A 20685-nucleotide genomic window follows, 5' to 3' on the forward strand; every position below is an offset into this window, starting at 1 on the left:
CTTCCAAAAGACATTTAAACATCTCATATCCCTGCCATTAAAAATAATAACAAAATCATCTTCACCCCCCACTCCAAATGTTGCCCTCATTCTCTTCTAACATCTAAGCAAATGTAAGCATAAACCATCTGATTAAGCAAATCGGAAACCAAGAAATATCTTGTTGCACCTCTTTCTAACGTCCCCAATATACAATTTATCTTAATACCCTATTAATTTTAACTCCCAAATATCTTTCAATTGTGTCCATTTCTCTCCATCTACACTCCCACTACCTTAGACTATGCTCCTGGCATCTCCCTCCTGGACTTCCAAGAGTTATAAATTTCAAAGCATTAATTTGACCCTACCCAATCTGATCTCAACACTATGTAAGAATTATCTTTTCAAGATCACTCCTAGTTTGAAATCATAGGATAGAATCCATGGTTCTAAAATCTGCTTTGGCTTACACGGACTTGCATAGTCTGGTCCCTGCTTTCCACTTTAGCCTCCTCCTTCGCCACTCTCCTGCTCACTCTCCAGCCAACTTCCTTTGAATATGCCATGTTCTCTGGAACACAAGGCCTATGCATCTGCTATTCTTTCTAAATAAAAGTTCTACAATACTTCCCCCTAGTTGGCTCTATTTATACTTCATATCTCACTCAGTCATCACTTTCTCAGGGAACCTTCCCTCTTCAGTCTAAATCAGGCTCTTTCATTGTATAATCTCAAAGGGCCCTTCATGACATTTGTCTCCCTGTGATTGGACACTCATGTTTTTTCTCATTCATTTATGCTTAGCTCACTCTATAGTACTCCTTGGCATGTAGTGGGCACTTACATATTTACTAAAAGAATGAGTAAATTAGATAAGAAATAAGCTAATCAATACATAAATCTCTCATGATAATTTCTAACCCCTCTACCACTAATACCATAATCGATAACTTATAGTTATTTAATCTTCATGGTGGTTAAGAACTTGGCTTCTAACCAAAAGATCAGCAGTTCGAATCCACCAGTTTGCTCCTTGGAAATCCTGTGGGAAAGTTCTACTCTGTCAGATAGGGTCACTATGAGTCAGAATCAACTTGAGGGCAAGGGGTCTGGTGTGGTTTCTCAAGAAGCACCACATCAGGCGACTTGATAAAAACCACAAAACAATAATAAGCTGTTTCATAAACATTGGGTCTTTATTCTAAATAGACTTTATACATGAATGACTATGTAGTCCATTTCCATTTCCTTTTGTAGAACATAATTTAAAAACTTAAAGTAAATTGCCAACTAACTTTGTTATCTGAACCTCTAACCCAGATAACAAATTTTATTGCATCCTTCCTACTCAGAACTCATTTTTCCAACTCATGCTACCAGAATTCCACGGGGATACAATCTCAATTATTCCATGCATTAATTAGCATGCTTCAGCAAAGAGTTTGAATTTAAATAACTTGTACATAACACCTACTTTGGCCAATTTATATCCTCCTTAAAACACAGTGAAACTGACAGACGGATGGATGGATGATGGTAGATAGTGAGATACAGACAGGTAGGTAGGCAGGTAGGTAGGTAGATAGAGATTAGGCATCTATTTTCAGGAATATCTATAACATACTAACTTTTTTAATGTTCCTTTGAGACAGATAGGGTTAACTGTGCTGGCGGAGCAAACCCACCAACCAAAAAAACCCACTGCCCTCGAAAAGAGCTGTTAAAAGATTACCATCTAGAAGTTGGGTAAACAGGAACCACATCCTGATACTTGAGATAAGGTTGAAACAACCTGTGAATTACTATCTCCTTCTTAGTGTTTTTCTAGTCCCTTCCCCCTTTACAGGCTCCCACACGCACAGAACAAAGTGTGACCGCTGTTTAACCTTCCTTAGCCGTCTGAAGATGGCGATGTAGTGCCAAAGATCAGTGCACTTATACTAAAAACTTATGCTATGTCCTATAATAAGTGATGGCAAGGACTGCAGAGAGAACTCCATCTTGAATATCAGCGGGTTCCATCTTGGATTCCAGATGCACAAGCAACCTAATTAACATGCACTGCCATTCTGAGAAGTACCTGCCCCTTGAAAGAAGCCCACTAAATATTCATTACTCTCTTGTCGCCACCCAACCCATATAAGCCCTAGCCTTGCCTCCCTTTTCGAGTCAGCCTTTTGGAGAGGCTTAATCCCCTCCTGGCTCCTTTTGCTTGACTCAAGCAAAATAAAGCTTGCTGAAGAAAAAGTTTGTCCTTTGCATGTATTCTTACTTGGGAAAAGACAAGGACTGTTTGTGTCAGATTGGTGATTAGTAACTCCTTGTTGTGGAAAAACCCATTACCATAGAGTCGATTCTGACTCATAGCAACCCTATAGGAGAGAGTAGAACTGCCCATAGGGCTTCTATGGAGTAGCTGGTGGATTTAAACAATCAACCTTTTGGTTAGCAGCTGAGCTCTTAATCACTGCACCAGCAAGGCTCCCTGACAAAAATAAGCACCCCAAAAAGAGGTGTATTGCCTAAAGTCCTGATTTTTTTTTTTCAAACATAATGATATATGTACCAAAATCCATTGCCATCAAGTCGATTCTGACTCATAGCAACCCTATAGGACAGAGTAGAACTGTCCCATAGAGTTTCCAAGGAGTGCCTGATGGCTTTAAACTGTCAATCTTTTGGTTAGCAGCCATACCTCTTAACCACTACGTCACCAGGGTTTCCATTATATATACATATCAAACCAATTCTCAGAATCATTTAAATCTTTCAATAACTTCCTGGTGCATCTAGAATGTAGTTTAAACTCCTTAACACAACCTGCCCTTGCCTACTTCTCCAATGCCACCTGTGTGTCTCTTTCATCTGTTCCCTGTACTCCGCCTATAGAGGACTTCTTTCCATTCCTCAAAAATGCCATAGTCCATCTCACCTGGAGGTCTCTGAACATGTTATTTAAAACATTCTCCTCAACCCACCAACCACTCTTTTTGCCTGGTAAATCCCTACTCTGTTTCCAGGTCTCGGTTTCAATGTCATCACTTCCAAGAGACCTTCCCCAACTATCCCCACCCTCAAGCAGGTTAAGGCCACTTGTTTTACAGTATTAAGAACTGGCCCAAGAAATGCTGGGGGAAGGGAGTAGTAGGCAATGAGAATTGAAGCACAGAAAGGCTGAAGTGGCCATGATGGACCATTACTAGTAGCAGTTATGAAAATATAGGAATGGAAGCCAAGAGATAAAGAAAAGGAAGAGAGTAAGAATTCAGTCAGGAATTCATAATTCAGTCAGGGATTCAGTGGAAGGAAGAGAGAAAATTCCATAGATACAACTAATTCAGTCATATTAATGATGGAACCCTCAAGTAAAGATCTATAAACTCCGGAAAAATAGCTAGAAAAGCAGTGTGAACAGCCATGTCTTCCAAAATTATTTTCTAAAAATGTCACATTTCCAACAATTTTAAAGATAATCTGTGACATTATAGTTGTTAAGACTATAATAAAAAGATGTTGGAGGAAGCAATGTGAAAGCAAGAGTGTGAGACTTGTAAAAGAGTGGCCTCTTTTTCATGTGCTTTTCCCTCTCTTTCCCCACTCTTCAGCCCAACACCCACTTACAGGCAGGCTCACCTCCCTAATATTAGAACATACCTGTGCTTTGGGCCACTGTCCCCAGAGCTACCTTCATCCAGGACCACATAATGTATGGCCCGTATTCTAAGCCCTAAGTTTCCATTATTACTTTTCCTATGTTCCTAAAAGTATCCATCCTTATATTAAAATCTCATCACTTGAGGTAAGTTGAGTCTCTTTTCCTTGAAATAAAAAAATAAAAATTCTACCCCCTAACAATCACATGCTTTCCTACACAGCTCAACTTCTGATTAACCCAGTTATTATTTCATTATCCTATTGTCCTGTATGTAGAGTGTGTGTGTATATACATATACATACACATATACAAATAAAAAAATAATAATAATGCATGTTTATTATCTGTATGCCCCCACTGGAATACAAACTCCGTGAAAGTAAGGGAAGATCTGTATGCTTGCTCACTGCTAGATCCTTAATACTTCAATACTTAGAATAAAAAAGTAACTGAATAAATATTTGTTGAGTGAGTAGATTCACGAAATCAACAAAGTCATTTTTACATTTAAAGGATGACTTTGGGAGAAAAGTGAATCCTTCTTGTGCCATCCTGTATATTACTGCATGTACCACCACATCTCAAAGTCAATTTAAATATATAGCATATTAATCACCTGAAAGAGTAGAACTACAAATAAGCTAGTGGTCACATACACTGACAGGCTTTTGCACATGGAGATAGTATTTCCTAAAAACGATTGCTTTCTTTGCCAATATAGGTGAAATTGTCATTAAATAGATGTGCCATTATTAAATTTATAGTTAGATATCAATACTGAACACAAGAAGTAGAATTGGTTCTAAAATTATAGCAGGATGATATTTGAATTAAAAATTTGGCTAACCTAGGAATTTGCAATTATGATAAAATAAATGTTGCACAGGCTCTTGTGATCCAGGCCTCTTCACTTACTACAGCAAAGACAATTGCAACATTTGTAAAAACTCAAACAAAAATTTGGTGGGCATGATCATTCATAACTCAGTGCAATCCTGCGTGTGTGAGTGTAATTGAAAATGGCTGATTTTGACTGACAGAATAACTTAGAAACAAACAAATCACAATGAAAACCAGTATCTTCTGGAAGAATACACATCAGGCATTTGACCTAAAAGTTCGTGTTTCCATCTGCAATGCCAACCAACGACTACGAACATTCAGACTCACAAGACTACCAGAGGCCTCACTTGGCACCACTCCATCTAGAAAGATACAGGGCCAGAACCACCATACCCAACAGAGCAACATCAAGCATCCTTTTCCACGGGAGTAGCCCTCATAGCAATCTGTGTAGCCATGTTACAGCCCACAGGAGCTATTCTCTTTGCCACACCAGGGGACAACTCAGAAGTGAGAAAATGAAAGAGCTGTCAGGTACTAAGGCCATGTTGACTTAAAAGCTTTAAGAATTGAAATCATCTAACCTCACAGTTGGCCTGGACACTGTAAACCAAAACCACATCATACAGTCTACATTAGCATGACTTTATGCTGTTCCTGTCTTCATCAGCATGACTATTTTTCTAGGAGTGTCCTGCCTAGGCAAATGGTTTCATTGTTCATTATAGGAACTTCTCAAGGACCCATCAACTCATTGAAAAGCATCAATAGACAGTTTATGCTCTAAATTCTTTGAATCTCTTGCCTCAAAATCTTCACTTTGCTGTTTCCACCAATCCTCGACTCTTGTATCATGATTCTTGATCCTTACCCAGTCCTAATCAATCTGTCTGTGCCCCCCACTCTGAGAGACTTCTGCAATTAAATTGCAATTCTCAATAAATTCTGACTTTTCCTTCCCTCTTCTGAGACACTGCAGAGTTCTGCAAGTCAGCATTCTCCCTTCCCGTAACAAGTACTAAAATCAACTCAGCCTTATTTTATCAACAGGTTGTGCTGGTAACGTCTGAGGAGCCAGCTTTTTTTTTTTTTAAAATAATTTTTATTGTGCTTTAAGTGAAAGTTTACAAACCAAGTCAGTCTCTCACATATAAACTTATATATACCTTACTACATACTCCCCCTTTCTCTCCCCCTAATGAGTCAGCCCGCTCCCTCCTTCCAGTCTCTCCTTTCATGACTGTTTTGCCAGTTTCTAAACCCCTCTACCCTCCCAACTCCCCTCCAGACAGGAGATACCAACATAGTCTCAAGTGTCCACCTGATGCAAGTAGCTCACTTGAGGAGCCAGCTTTTGACAGCCCCACGCTCCACAGAAGCCAATACCTGAGTACCAACATCACAGGCAGAACACCCAGAGTCCCACAAGGAGTACGATCAGGAACTGCCTCATTACAGGAACTATCCTCATCAGATATTTATAATTCATTAAAACTTCCTCAGAGTTTAGGGTTCTTTTTTCAACATAAGTTATGTGGCTGAGAAACATAGTTGCTTTATGGCCTTCATTAGCTTCCAGGAGAGCAGCACAAGAGAGTTAACCAAAGGTCAAATTTTCATGCAGGAGGGGAAAGGATTTTGTACACCCTTTATCCATTGTGTCTTATAAACAAACCACCCTAAGGATGATAAATTCCAATATACAGACAAACACGTTCCTCATGAGTTAGTGCATGCTCTGGGAAAGCAGAGATGAAACTATGGAATAAAATCAAGTAATAAAAAGGCCAGACAGGGCAGGGTTGGAAGTTGAGAACTTCCTCCAAAGAACAGTGATGAAATCATGTCTTTTCAAGCATGGGGATAACTGCCACATGCTTACCTCCAATCTTTCAGCTGGCAGCGGAGCACGTTAACCATTTGCACCGCCCAAAGACTCCCCCTCACCCATAACCCCATATCCCCCTGTTATTCACACTAAGCATGTCTGGAAAGTTGACAGGGCAGCTCATCTGACTGCAAGATTGTTTGTATGACAGAATAAAATGCTTCCATGCAAGTATTTATAGTTAGTTTAGGTTAAAAAAAAATTTTTTTAATTTAAAAAAATTTTTAAACAGATTATGATATACTTAAACCTTCTTTGCCTCTATATCACAATCATTCCCTAATTCTTAACAATAGGAAGATTCATCTTAAGGGAAGATCAGCACAGATCAAAATTCCTCTCTAAGTAAGCAATAAAATCAAATCGAGGAACCTCATGGCTTGTCCTCATTGCTTCTTACCTCCTATCTTTCCAGAGCTACTTCCCTCAGGTAGACAAGACTGCATTGTCTTGGTGAAAAATCCATGCAAAAGGCTATATCCCTGGAACATCAGCATTTTTTTTTTAAATATAAGAGGTATGTTTATATTTAAATCTGGGTATTACCAAGCCTTGATAACATTCTCTACACCAATCCCCACCTAGAACAGAACTTAAAAGCTCAGACCGCAGAGGCAAGTTTCAATTTGGAACCTGAGGCCAAGTCTTACCCAGCCCCCATTATCCAAGCCCTTTCCATACCCCTTCCGTCACCCTTAACCAGTTGCCCAGTTGTTGTTGAGTCAATTCTGACCCATGACGACTCCATGTGCATCAGAGTACAACTGTGCTGCATAAGGTTGTACTAGATTGCCAGGCCTTTCTTCTGAGATACCTCTCAGTGGTCTTAAACTGCTAATCTTTCAGTTAGCAGCTCAGCATGTTTACCGTTTGCATCACACAGAGTCTCCTCCTTACCCTTATCCCTCCTTTATTCACATCCTTGTATAATTTGAGCAATTTTTTTTCTCAACTAGAAGGTAAGTGCCTTTCAGTTCAGTGACTCTGTCTTGTTCATCATTATAACCATTTCTCCACAATGTTTTGTACACAAAGTGGGAGGTTTGAGCTTGGAGACCTAATGCTTAAGGCAATCCCTAAGCACGTCTGGAAAGCTGGCAGGGCGGATGATTTGACCGGAAGGTTGTTTGTATGAGAGAATAAGAACATTTGTGGAAAGGAACTTATGAGAGGAGAGATATATCTAGTGCCAAAGGACAATGCCCTATTGGCTACAAGGATTAGAAGTTCAGAAACGCAGCTAAAGTTGTACCACAAACATCGCCCTCTGGTCCTGTCTTTCCCATTATTAAGAAGTAGCAAGTATATTAGGGAAACATGACAAGCCTCACTGCCTCACTCACTCAACAGAAATATTTACAGCATTGCAATTACGTGTCCAGCATCGTGGTGCGTACTACAAATCCCTAATGATTTGAAAAGGCAGTAAAAAGCCAGGGTCTCTGGGGAAGCACACAGTCTACCTTTGATTTTTCCAGAAACAAACACAGTGCTCAGCCTTTGGTCAATTTGCTAAAGAACTCTGTTGGATTTTAATTCTTAACTTGAAGTATAAGTAAAGAATATCAACTAAAGTCTCCCAAACACCTTCTCCTGAGACACTACAAGTGCAGGTACACCATTAATCTGATCCTCAATAAAAAAATATAGATGAATTAAATAACAAATGTTGCAGAGGTTGCAAGAAAGATTGGAACTCTTATGCACTGCTGGTGGGAATGCAAAATGGTACAATCACCATGGAAAATGATAATGGTGTTTCCTTAAAAAGCTGTAAATAGAAATACCGTACGATCCAGCAATCCCATTCCTAGGAATATATCCTAGAGAAATAAGAGCCATCACACGAATAGACATATGCACACCCATGTTCATTGCAGCATTATTCACAATAGCAAAAAGATGAAAACAACTAAGTGACCATAAACAGATGAATGGATAAACAAACTGTGGTACATACACACAATGGAATACTACACAACGAAAAAGAGCAATGATGAATCTGTGAAACATCTCACAACATGGATGAATTTGAAGGGCATTATGCTGAGTGAAATGTCAAACACAAAAGGACAAATACTGTATGAGGCCACTATTCTAAAAACCCAAGAAAAGATTTAAACACAGAAAAAAATAATCTTTGATGGTTACAAGTGAGAGAAAGGGTGGGGAGGGGAAATCACTAACTAGATAGTAGACTAGTATTAACTTGGTGAAAGGAAGGACAACACACAACATAGGGGAAGTCAGCACAACTTGACCAAGGTAAAGTCATAGAGGCTTCCTAGACACATCCAAACACCTTGAGGGACCAAGCTACTACGGCTGAGGGCTGGGGACCATGGTCTCAGAGGACATCTAGGTCAACTAGCATAACATAGTTCATAAAGAAACCGTTTTACATCCTAATTTGGTGAGTAGCATCTGGGGTCTTAAAAGCTTGCAAACAGCCATCTAAGATACATATACTGGTCCCATCCCATCTGTAACAAAGGAGAATGAAGAAAACTAAAGACACAAGGAAAATGTGAGTCCAAAGGACTAACGGACCACATGAACCAGAGCCTCCACCAGCCTGAGCCCAGAAGAAATAGATGGTGCCTGGCTACTACCACCTACCGCTCTGACAGGGATCACAATAGAGGGTTTCAGACAGAATGGGAGAAAAATGTAGAACGAAATTCAAATTTACAAAAAAGACCAGACTTACTGGTCTGACAGAGACTGGAAGAACCCCTGAGACTATGACCTCTGGACCCCTTGCTAACTCAGAACTGAAGCCACTCCTGAAGTCCACTTTTCAGTCAAAGATTAGGCAGACCTATAAAACAAACAATAACACAGGTGAGGAATGTGTTTCTTAATTCAATCAAGTACATGAGACCCAATGGGCAGCACCTGCCCAGAAGCAAAGACGTGAAAGCAGGGCGGGATAGGAAAACTGCACTAATGGACAAGGGGAACCCAGGGTGTAAAGGGAAAGAGGGAGAGTGCTGACACATTGCAGGGATTGCAACCAATGTCACAAAATAATTTGTGTATAAATTTTTGAATGAGAACCTAACTTGTGCTATACTCTTTTCACCTAAAGCACGATAAAATTAAATATATGTATGAGTTATTATTAGAGTCACTCTAGTTGCTTAGATGCTTTTCTAAGCAGACAAGAACTGGAAGGTATACTGGACTAACAAAATCGCTAGTAAATTTCTTTAAAGCAGGCCATTAAGAAACCTAACAAGTCCTGAATAAAGGTAGAATTGCCCAGATATAACATACAAAGATTTGATCACATATATAAGTCGCATGACCTTTGCAGAATTAAATTAAAAGCAAATTGCTTAGGACTCAATGTTAGAATGCTGTCACCACCTGGGAAAACACACAGAAAAGAAATAGAAATGCAAGGACTGGGTAGTGTTGTTGCAATTTAATAAAATTAAAACTAGGAAAACTAAAACTGAGAAATTATGTAATTCCTACTTACACTACTCAAAAACATTATTTTAAGTTATCTATAAGTTTTAGTGATAAAATAATGGCAACCTAATTGGAAACCCTGGTGGTGTAGTGGTTAAGAGCTATGGCTGCTAACCAAAAAGGTGGGCAGTTTGAATCCACCAGGCGCTCCTTAGAAACTCTATGGGGAAGTTCTACTTTGTCCTCTAGGGTTGCTATGAGTCGGAATTAACTCGATGGCAACAGGTTTTTTTTTTTTTAATTGTATTAAACAGCAATTTCAAACATTCTGTCCATTGTTAGGGGTCTGAAATTGTAACAAAGAGACAAAGAGAGATTCAAGGGTGATAAAGGTCCCTAAAGGCCATAAGCATGATCAATCTACTTGATTTCCAATTCTTGTTTTGATGACTAGACCAGATGTAAAAATTTGCAATGTTAAAATCAAATACATGTGGTGGCCTGATAAGCCTAATTCATGAAAAAATAATTTAGAAAATTACTTTCCATAAGCTTAACTAAAACTTTAAAATATTTATATACTCCCACTTAGTCACTGGTCTATTCATTCTGCCTTCTAGAAAACTATGTATGTGAGCTTTTTTCCCATTTCATTCTGTTCTGACCTAGTTGATCACATTTACCGTCTCACTAATATACTTGTCATCTTAATTTCCTGTGTATCATGCCTCCTATGCTACTAAATAGTGCGTTTTCTGCAGCTGCCTTATCTCTCCCTGATGTCATACAATTTAGCTTCAAATAAAACACCAGAAATCAAACACACTGCCATTGAGTCAATTCTGACCCCCTGTGTTAAAGAGTAGAACCAAGCTCCGTATGGTTTTCTTGGCTGTAATCCTTATGAATTAAAAGGATTTCATTTTACTTGGATCCACCATCAACACCCATGGAAGCACCAGTTAAGAAATCAAATGATGTGTATATTTTCAAGGATTTTTTTCTTTATTTTTGTTAACATTTTAAAAATCTGTATGGCATGACAATAACTAAGGGGAAGATAAGATTTCCTTCTACATCAAAGTGTGATCCTGTGATACTTTAGGCACTAAAGCGAACTAGTAATTTTTTTCTAGTTTCACACTGGCTTATTTAACAGATCAAAGTAATGTCTGCTGTAAGGTGTACGTAACCCGATGTTAACTCAGCGGTCTAAAGTGTTTAGCTATTAAGTGGATTCCTTAGTAAGCCAAATTTTTTGTCATTGAAGTATTCAGATATACCTTGATGTTTAAAAGAAAACCCTTTGTTAAAATAACTTCAGTTTCATCTTCTAGAATCTTCTTTTGCAGCTTTCCATCCCCTGTAATTACCAACTCTGCATGTACTAGGTCTCCAGAAGTTAGTCTGTTACACTGAACCAACTCAATGGGACCTAAGTATCCACAGGGCTTGTCTTCCAAAGAACAAGTACTGATTAGAGTAGCAAAATTCTATGCCTACCTAGGCTATTGTGAAGGCAGTTTAAAAAGTAACTCTGCTAAATTTGTGAATGGAAATGTAGTGCCCAGATCACCTACTGCTTCAAAAGTTTATAACAAATACAGTTAAATTAAAAAGAAATCAAAGGATGCATCACAGTGGGTAAATCTGCAGCAAAAGACCTCTTTAAAGTGTTAAAAAGCAAAGATGTCACTTTGACAACTAAGGTGTACCTGATCCAGGCCATAGTGTCTTCAATCGTATCATAAGCATGTGAAAGCTGGACAGTGAATAATGAAGACTGAGGAAGAACTGATGACTTTGAATTATGGCATTGGTGAAGAATACTGAATATACCATGGACTGCCAGAAAAACAAACAAACCTAACAACAACAGCAACAATCTTTATGGAAGCAGATTGCCAGGCTTTTCTTCCACAGCACCACTGGGTGAGTTCTACCCACCAACCTTTTGTTTAGTGGTCAAGTACAAAGCATTTGCACCACCCAGGGACCAACAGCTCCAGCTACTATTGTTGTTAGGTGCTGTCTCAAGTCAGTTCCGACTCACGGCAGACCCATGTGACAGGGTAGAACTGCCCCATCGGGTTTTTTTTTTTTTGGTTGCAGTCATTACAGAAGCAGATATCCAGGTCTTTCTCTCACAGAGCCTCTGGGTGGCTTTGAACCACCAACCTTTTGGTTAGCAGCTGAGTGCTTAACCATTATGCCACCATGGCTCCTTTCAGCTCCGCCTAACCTCCCAGAAATCGAGCTCGCTATACCTCCCAGCACTGTATCCAAATGAACACAACAAAGGAGTTTGATCCTATTTCTTAGACTCTATTTGAGAACGTGTTTTACTGTTTATGGTTTCTAGGAAATTTGCATTCCTTTTTTCAAACAGGATGCTTTCCTTTAATGGACTTATAGTTCTCTTAAAGAATCACATAACCAGTTCCTGAATTTTTCATAGATCAAATCACCTTCAGAGAGCATTTTTGTTGAGACAATCTTGAAAATAAAGTGTTAATAAGTCCTCTAAGTCATTCTGCACACACGTCATATTAAAGGATTAAACCGTAATTTTCAGGCTCATACTCTCTCCCATTCTCAAGATATCCACTAGTTCACATCCTCATTTCTAAGTTTTATTTTTGTTTTATGCCATTGTACAATTTATTAAAATCTAGTTAAAACTTCACTGTTTCAGGTCAGTCAGTCACCAATATGCATGAAGAGCAATGATGGAGTACCAAGAAGATGGAAGACACATCCTTCACCATCACAGAGCTTATAATCAAGTTAAGGAAACAAACACATACAGAGGAAATAATAATACCTCCTCAGACTCGCAGAATTCTGCAAGCAAAATCCATTCATGTCTCTTCTCCCATTTATTCCTTATAACCACCTTGTAATATAGGTAAAGCAGGCATTCCTTTCCTTTATTTACAGGTATGGAGACTGAGACCAGAATAACCATACCAAAGTACCACAGCAAACATGTTCTATAGAAGGCATAAGACCCCAGACCACCCAACAACAGATATAGTGCTCTTGGATAAAAGCAAGAAAAGAAAAATCATTTTAAATATGCATGTATGTATACAAGTGAAGATAACTAAGGTAAAGGTATTGATTAGAGCTGCCTGGGAATAATACAGGAAGCTTTCCGGAAAGAGGTTCGTTCCAGAAAGTTGATGTTATGTAATAGGTGAAAAAGAGCCAAAGTAGAAGAACTAAACCAGAAAGATGGTCAGGAATGCACAAAATAGTGTGAGCAAAGAAACTGGTAAACATGTGGATAAGTCTACATAAGTATTGACAATTAAGTACAATAATAACAACAACTAAAAGGAAAAGTTAAAAACAATGAGGAATCAAAATACAAGACAATAATAATTTGGAAGATGAGAAGGTGATCAGAGGTCCTTAAATGATTTAGAAGGGTAGAGATATCAATAAACCAAACTTGTCGCCATCGAGTCAATTCCAACTCACAGTGACCCTAGAGAACAGAGTAGAACTGCCCTACAGGGTTTTCAAGGTGGATTCAAACTATTGACCTTTTGGTTAGCAGCCAAATTCTTAACCACTGCACCACCAGGGCTCTGATATATTAATAAGCTTTAGAAATTATCAAGTCAAATAATGATGCTAAAAATATGAGAGTAATCACTTAGAAGAAAAATTTCCAAACCAGTGGAGGGAATCCATGAGATTAAAGAAAATTTAATCTATAGAGAAGATGGCAAAAAAGAAGAGCAAAGAAAAAATATTAAAAATGGAAAACAAGATGCTCTTAGCAAATGAAAATATAACTAAGCACAATAGATGTAAACAGATTAAACTCACCAGTTAAAGAGACTTTCAGAATCTATATATACTATTTATAAAAGATAGAGCTAAGGTATAGCAAACCAGAATGACAGCAAATTTCACATATATATATATATATATCAAACACACGATAGCTACTTCAGCCATGTTAATATAAGGCAAAACAAACAAAAGCATTACTAGGGACAAAAGTTAGAAAATAATGTTAAAGAAATCTCCCAGAAAGTACAGCAAAAAAAGTAAAAAATTGGAAAATAGGAGAGAGGAAAAAGGCAAGGAAAATAGAGATCTAGTCTAGTAGGTATAATGCCTGAATAAAAGGAGTTCCAGAAAAGAAAGAACAAAGAAAAGGGGGGAGGGGTGGAGAAACTCATCCCAGAAAAAATTCAAGACAGAAGACCCACATAAGGCATATCATCAGAAAGTTTCTGAACCCTGGGACAGAGAAGATACATCAAATGTCTAGAAAGACAAAACAGGTTACAACTAAATGATCAGAAATCACGTGGTTTCAATTTTCTTGACATGATTATTGGAAGGCAGAATACAATGACACTATATCTTCCAAACTCCTAAAAGAAAACTGTCTCTAACCTAGAATATTATAGTCAGTCAAGCCATCAATCAGGTATGAGGGTAGAGTGAAGAGAGATTCATTTAATAAAATTATGTTGATAGAATATTGCCTGCGTCAATGTAATGAAGGGGGATTTAGACAGCTGGCAGAGAGCTTGGTGGTTGAATTAGTGATAAGTACATAGAAAACCATAATTTATTGACTACATAAAGGCATCCAACTGTGTGGATCATAACAAATTAATGGATAACATTGCAAAGAATGGAAATTCCAGAACACTTAATTGTGCTCATAGACCAAGAGGCTGTCATTCGAACAGAACAAGGGAATGCTGAGTGGTTTAAAATCAGGAAAGGTGTGTGTCAAGGTTGTATCTTTTCACCATAGTTATTGAGGACTAAGGTGCACCTAACCCAAGCCATTTTCAATCACCCCATATGCATGTGAAAGCTGGACAATGAACAAGGAAGACCAAAGAAGAATTGATGGCTTTGAATTATGGTGTTGGTGAAGAATACTGAATATATCATGGACTGCCAGAAGAATGACCAAATCTGTCTTGGAGGAGGTACAGCCAGAATTCTCCTTAGAAGCGAGGATGGCGAGACTTCATCTCACTTACTTTGGACATGTTATCAGGAGGGACCAGTCCCTGGAGAAGACATCATCCTCTGTTAAGTAGAGGGTCAGTGAAGAGGAGGAAGAACCTCAAGGAGATGGACTGACACAGTGGCTGCAACAGTGGGCTCAAGCACAGCAACAATTCTGAGGATGGCGCAGGACAGGGCAGTGTTTGATTCTGTTGTACACAGGGTCGCTATGAGTCAGAACCTACTCAACGACACCTCACAACAACACAGAAAACCAAGCAAATGATAAAACAAAACAGTTATCAACTCTTGGAAAAACATAAAGTACAGGAAAGGAAAAATAATCCTAGCATGCTGAAGGGATGCTAATAGAATATTTGTAATCATAATAATGTAAACACTTAATATTGATCAAACCAAAAGGACCATATAACTGTATTGTGAGAATGACAGAATCGGAATGGTGCACACAAATGGTGAGGCTAGAGAGGAAAAGTGATGGGAAATCAAAGGCCTAAAACTGTAAAACCAAGAAGTAGATATAGAATCATGTTATTTAGTGGCATGGAAGCAAATAACAGAATAATCTAAACAATTTGAAAGTTCTTGTCCTCTTTTTAACAACCAGAAAAAAATACCAGTTGCCAGTCACGTAGATTCAACTCAGAGCAGCCCTGGGTGACACAAACAGTTAAGCACTTGACTACTAACCAAAAAATTCATAGTTTGAAACCACCCAGAGGTGCCTTTGGAAGAAAGTCCTGGCGATAAGTTTATTAAAGGCAGAAAACAGCCTTAAAAACCACGCAGAGCAGTTCTACTCTGCACACAGAGGGCTGCCATGAGTTTATAAAATAAGATGTTGCCAAATTGTTCTTTGCAGACTGGTTAAGAGCTCGGCTGCTAACCAAAAGATCAGTGGTTCGAATCCACCAGCCGATCCTTGGAAACCCTATGGGGCAGTTCTACTCTACAGGGTCTCAATGAGTCGGAATCAACTCTATTGCAATGGGTTAGGTTGGGTTTGGGGTTTAGAGCTGATACCAATTCATACTTCCCCAGCCATGTATGCGAGTGCCTTTCCCCAAACCTCTACTTTGTCAGTTCAGGTCCTTTAAGGTACAGATGCCAAGTCAGAATTAGATGTACAAGAGTTTTACTGAGATAAAATGCCCAGAAGGACGAAGGGGAGGAGAGGAACAGGGAGAGCTTTCACACCAGAGTGCAGGCCTGACTCCCAATTCAAAAGGGAAGGAAGAATTGGGTAGGGAGGGCCTCAGACCACAGCAAAGTTCTGAGAAAGTCCAGACCAGGTAAATGAGGAATCTTAAACCAAACGCTGCTCACTAGAGGAGTCTTGCATTGGGCAGGAGTAGACTAATTATAGTATCCCCACCATTCTCAGTCGTGGGCGTGGAGAAACCTGGAGGAAGTGTGGCCTCGTGGTGCACACTGCAATGGATCAGAAGGTATAGTAGTTGTTAGTCAACTGTGATCAACTGTGTTGGTAAATGTTTGATGACTGGCTGTCCAGAAATGTTTTTTAAAAAAATCCTTAATTTATAGGGAAACCCTGGTGGCGCAGTGGTTAAGTGCTATGGCTGCTAACCAAAGGGTCATCAGTGCGAATCCACCAGGCGCTCCTTAGAACTCTATGGGGCAGTTCTACCCTGTCCTATAGGGTCACTATAAGTCAGAATCCACTCAGCGGCACTGGGTTTGGTTTTTGGGTTTGGATGGTATAAACATTCCCACTGTGGCCAGTTTTAAGCTATGGGTGTGATGATGCTGAGCACCAAATTTGAAAGAGATGCTTTCTCAAGCTAGTAGTTGCCTCCCACGTGCCACTGACTCCTCCACACAGCAGGTTTCTTGAAAGGAGATCTCAATAGGGCACCTCTTTGGTCACCACAGCCACCAACCTGGTTTATTATCAAAATGTGATAACTGAAAAATGATATTTCAGTATAATTTTATTTTGCATTTACTTTAAGTGAGGGTAAGACTCTTAATATATTTATGTATTATTTTTAATGTATTTATTATTACATAATATATTTTCTTTTCTGGGATTTAAGCAAATCTTTTGTTTAATTTTATTATAGTTTTTATGCCTATAGTCTAAATAACTGAAATCTGAATATATTAGTCCGTTTAGTAAGTAACATATGTCGCTATTAACTGTCATCAAGTTGCAGATCAGACTGCTGTGATCCATGGGCTTTCACTGGCTGATTTTTGGAAGTAGGCCACTAGGCCTTTCTTCCTAGTCCATGACAGTCAGGAAACTGCTAAAGCCTGTTCAGCATCATAGCAACACACAAGTCTCCACTCACAGAGAGCGGTGGCTGCATATGAGGTGCACTGCCAGGGAATCATATCTAGGTCTCTCATGTGGAAGATGAGAATTCTACCGCTGATTGGCCACTGTCCTCATAAGTAAAATATACTGCTTATTGTCCACTTATCATACGATTAACATTTTCAATATTAACTCCTTTCAATCCTCTCCAGAGGGTAAATAGGAAAGAAATAAATGTGCCTTGACAAGCTTGATACAGGTGAAATCCAAAATTAGAAAACAAATTATTGTAATTCCTTTTGTCCATAATTTTTTAAGTAACAATTACATAACCAGTATCAAAACACAACGTCTACACTTCACTTTTTGAGAACTAAGGCAAGAAAAAAAATCATTGAAATTGATTGAATGTAGAAATTTTATGGGGGAAAAAAACACTGAAGGGAAGTTTCAACCTACCTCTCAATACACAGAGTAACAACAATATCAGTGTAATGGAGAATTTTCCATCTGGCCAGTCTACAAGAACACAGTAGAGTCTTTAGGGAAATTAAGTTTGTAATATTATCATTATGAATACATTTTAATAATAGATTCTTTCTACATTGGCTCATTTATGTATTATTAGTTGAGATTATTTGTTGCACGTTATTATCTTGGTCTAACAACCTGAAGACTATTCACTATTAAGTTAGAGCCTAAGAAGTTCTGGATGAAGTGGTCTTTTAAGGCATATACATACTTTAAGTATTCCTAGTTGCACAGATATCTTTAAATGAGCAGAACTTTTAATTAGTCCAGACATCAGAGGTCACCCAATACAGCTCTGCCCAAAAATGTACTCAGACAAAATTTAAAACAAAAACTACAAGGAAGAAACCAAAATAATGAAAATTCAAGAACTCAAGAACTGCTCTTCTACAAAAGCTTTATCTTTATGTGAACCAAGCACTGCTTCCATATCAATCTGGAGGGGAAAAGTTGAAAGGCCCACGGACACAATGAGTTTTAAAATTCTGCAGTTGTTCAAATAAATATGCCTCATTTCATCATCTTTAGTCAATTATCTAGTTTGTGAACTGTATCTGACTGCTTCTGCTTTTTTTCCTCTAACCACCACTTCTCTTTTGGCCATTTTTCAAGTTATTAGCATTTTTCACCAGAAATCAAGAAGAGCTAGACATAAATTAATCAAATATGAGAATAATATATGGCAAGTGTTTAGTAGGATGAGGGTTGAAAGTGGTGGCTAAAAAGAAGTTTGGTTTATCCATAGACTCCGCTTATCCTAATGTTCTCAAAACTTACAATCCACAGTAGTCCAAAAAAAAAAAAATGCTTACCTCATCCACATTTTCAAAGGCATTGATGATGTCATAAGGTAAACAAGACAGCAGGTCGATCACAAACCAAGTTTTCAGATAGTTCATCCTTATGAGTTTGGGGTCAGAAATGACCTCACCACCGGGCCCCACAAAGGTCGTATGAAAATTTAAAACGATGTCAACCAGAAAAATAACGTCCACCACACTGTCCAGCACCAGCCAGGCTATGTTATTCTGTTTCGTCTTGAAAGAAACATTATAAGGAACCATAATGGCGGTGTAGAAGGTAAGAATTAAAATCACCCAATCCCAAGTCGTTTTAAAAGCACAATAATGTAAAATAATGTGTGGTGGTGTCTTTGGCGCTTCTTGCTTATACTGAGGAAGGATATCTGATCCCAGCTGAAGAACCTAAAAGAGAGAAAATACATATACAAATGACTCGGATATCTCTGCAGAGTTAGTAATGAGATCAAACTTGTTGTTGCTGTTAGTTGCTAGTCTAGCCCATTCCAACTCATGGTGACCCCATTTGTGCTGAACTGAGCTGCTCCATAGGATTTTCAAGGCTGAGACCCTTCAGAAGCAGATCACCAGGCCTATCTTCTGAGGTGCCTCTGGGTAGATTCAAATCACCAATCTTTTGGCTAGTAGTCAAGCACTTAACCATCTGCACCAGCCAGGGACTCCTAGATCAAACTTACTGGCAGTCAAACCACAGCCCATTTATTGTGACTCTTGGCCTCAAGGCCAGTCCTGCTCCATGGCTTTGTCTTGCTCTTCTCCTGTGTTATACCAAATTTTTTTCAAAGGAAGTCTCTCCATGTCCAATTGTTCTACCATGTTGATCTGTCTGGTGGTCCATCTGGCTTGCCTTCCAGCAGCCAACATTGATTCACAGCACTGCTGGACATCCACTGCTTGGAATATCTTCTGCACACTCACATTGCAAGCCTGCCTGCAGTCACATATTTCTCATTGAGTGTCCAACAGTTATTTGGGTCACTCACCCTTACCCATTCCTCACACATACTTAGCACCTCAGGAAGCATAACTTTGATTCTGACAGTTTCGCTGAATAACAGGACCCCACTGTTGGTGATCTGGTTGCTGAGTGGAACTCAGCAAGGGGCCTAATGACTGGCACACAGATATAACAAGTTGTAAATGTTATACACTGCCTTTTCCTTTTCTCCCTTAAATCAGAACTGAAATAATATTGCATTTCCTGCACAGATTCCTACGAATCCCCTTTAGGAAAAAAAAAGTTCTAAAGACTCAGTTCACTTCTCTATACCTTTTTGACAAATTCAAGAATTTCAGCGCAACGTTATATGAACTTGATTTATTCTTATTAGGTCTAATTCAGAGACAAAGATAAAAAGCAAGTGACATAACAAGAGTAGAGGTTTGGACAGCCTTAGGCTGTCCTAGGGAAGGAACTAGAAATAGTGAAAATGAATCGAAGGCCCAGATCAGAGTCCTAGTGTCAGGACCATTCTACGGCATCAGTGAAGCTAAGACTGAGTAAACCTATGGGCTAAGGAGTTTGGTAAATGAGTGAGAATTCATTAAACAATGTTATCCAATAGCTTTGCCCATCTTATGCATCCAATTACTCATTGTCTTAGGGATTACTGGGATCAAGGAGGTAGAAGTCAAAACATCTAAATCATAAAATCAGATATACATTGAACAATTGAATGGAGGAATAGATATAAACAAAAATAGCCTCTAGCATAAGTCTCATATATCACAAAGCAAAGCAATTATATTAGCATCTTTTGAAACTTGGGAAGGGATTATTCTGAAAACTCTCTCAAAAAAGAACCTAAGTAAATTAAAACTAAATTTTTAATATGTTACTGGTATTCTCTTTAGCTGTATTATAGTTATTGTTTTTAGTTCAATAATTGTTAGAAATATTTATGAAGATTTTTATGCATTTACACATAATATCAGTGCCCTAGCTATATTTTTCCCACTTGGTCTTAAATTGCTTAGCAGCAAATTGCCCTACCAGGAATGTAAGCTTCATGTTGGTACAGGAGTATTGAGTATACAGAATCATACATATAACCATGGCTTCTCACATCTCAACCACTGGCTATCAGTTCCAATGTCACTGTGTTAGACATGAAAATTTCATTTCCAGCGTTAGTGTTTTACCATCTATGTCTACATACTGTTTGAGCATAGAGAATTCAGACTTGGAAAATAAGAATAAAGTCCTCACCAATGTCTTAATTACCTAGTGCTGCTATAACAGAAATACCAC

General features: G+C 38.6%; 1 protein-coding gene across 1 annotated transcript in view; it reads right to left on the reverse strand.

The window, feature by feature from the left end:
• KCNH5 (potassium voltage-gated channel subfamily H member 5) overlaps positions 1-20685 on the reverse strand; it is a 336327-nt gene that overhangs the window by 247189 nt on the left and 68453 nt on the right. The window contains exon 6 of the mRNA XM_003408696.4: positions 18426-18818. Within this exon, the coding sequence (XP_003408744.1) occupies positions 18426-18818 (393 nt within the window). The remainder of the gene's footprint in view (positions 1-18425; positions 18819-20685) is intronic.

The sequence above is a fragment of the Loxodonta africana genome, chromosome 10 (assembly GCF_030014295.1).
Source record: "Loxodonta africana isolate mLoxAfr1 chromosome 10, mLoxAfr1.hap2, whole genome shotgun sequence".
NCBI classification, from domain to species: Eukaryota; Metazoa; Chordata; class Mammalia; order Proboscidea; family Elephantidae; genus Loxodonta; species Loxodonta africana.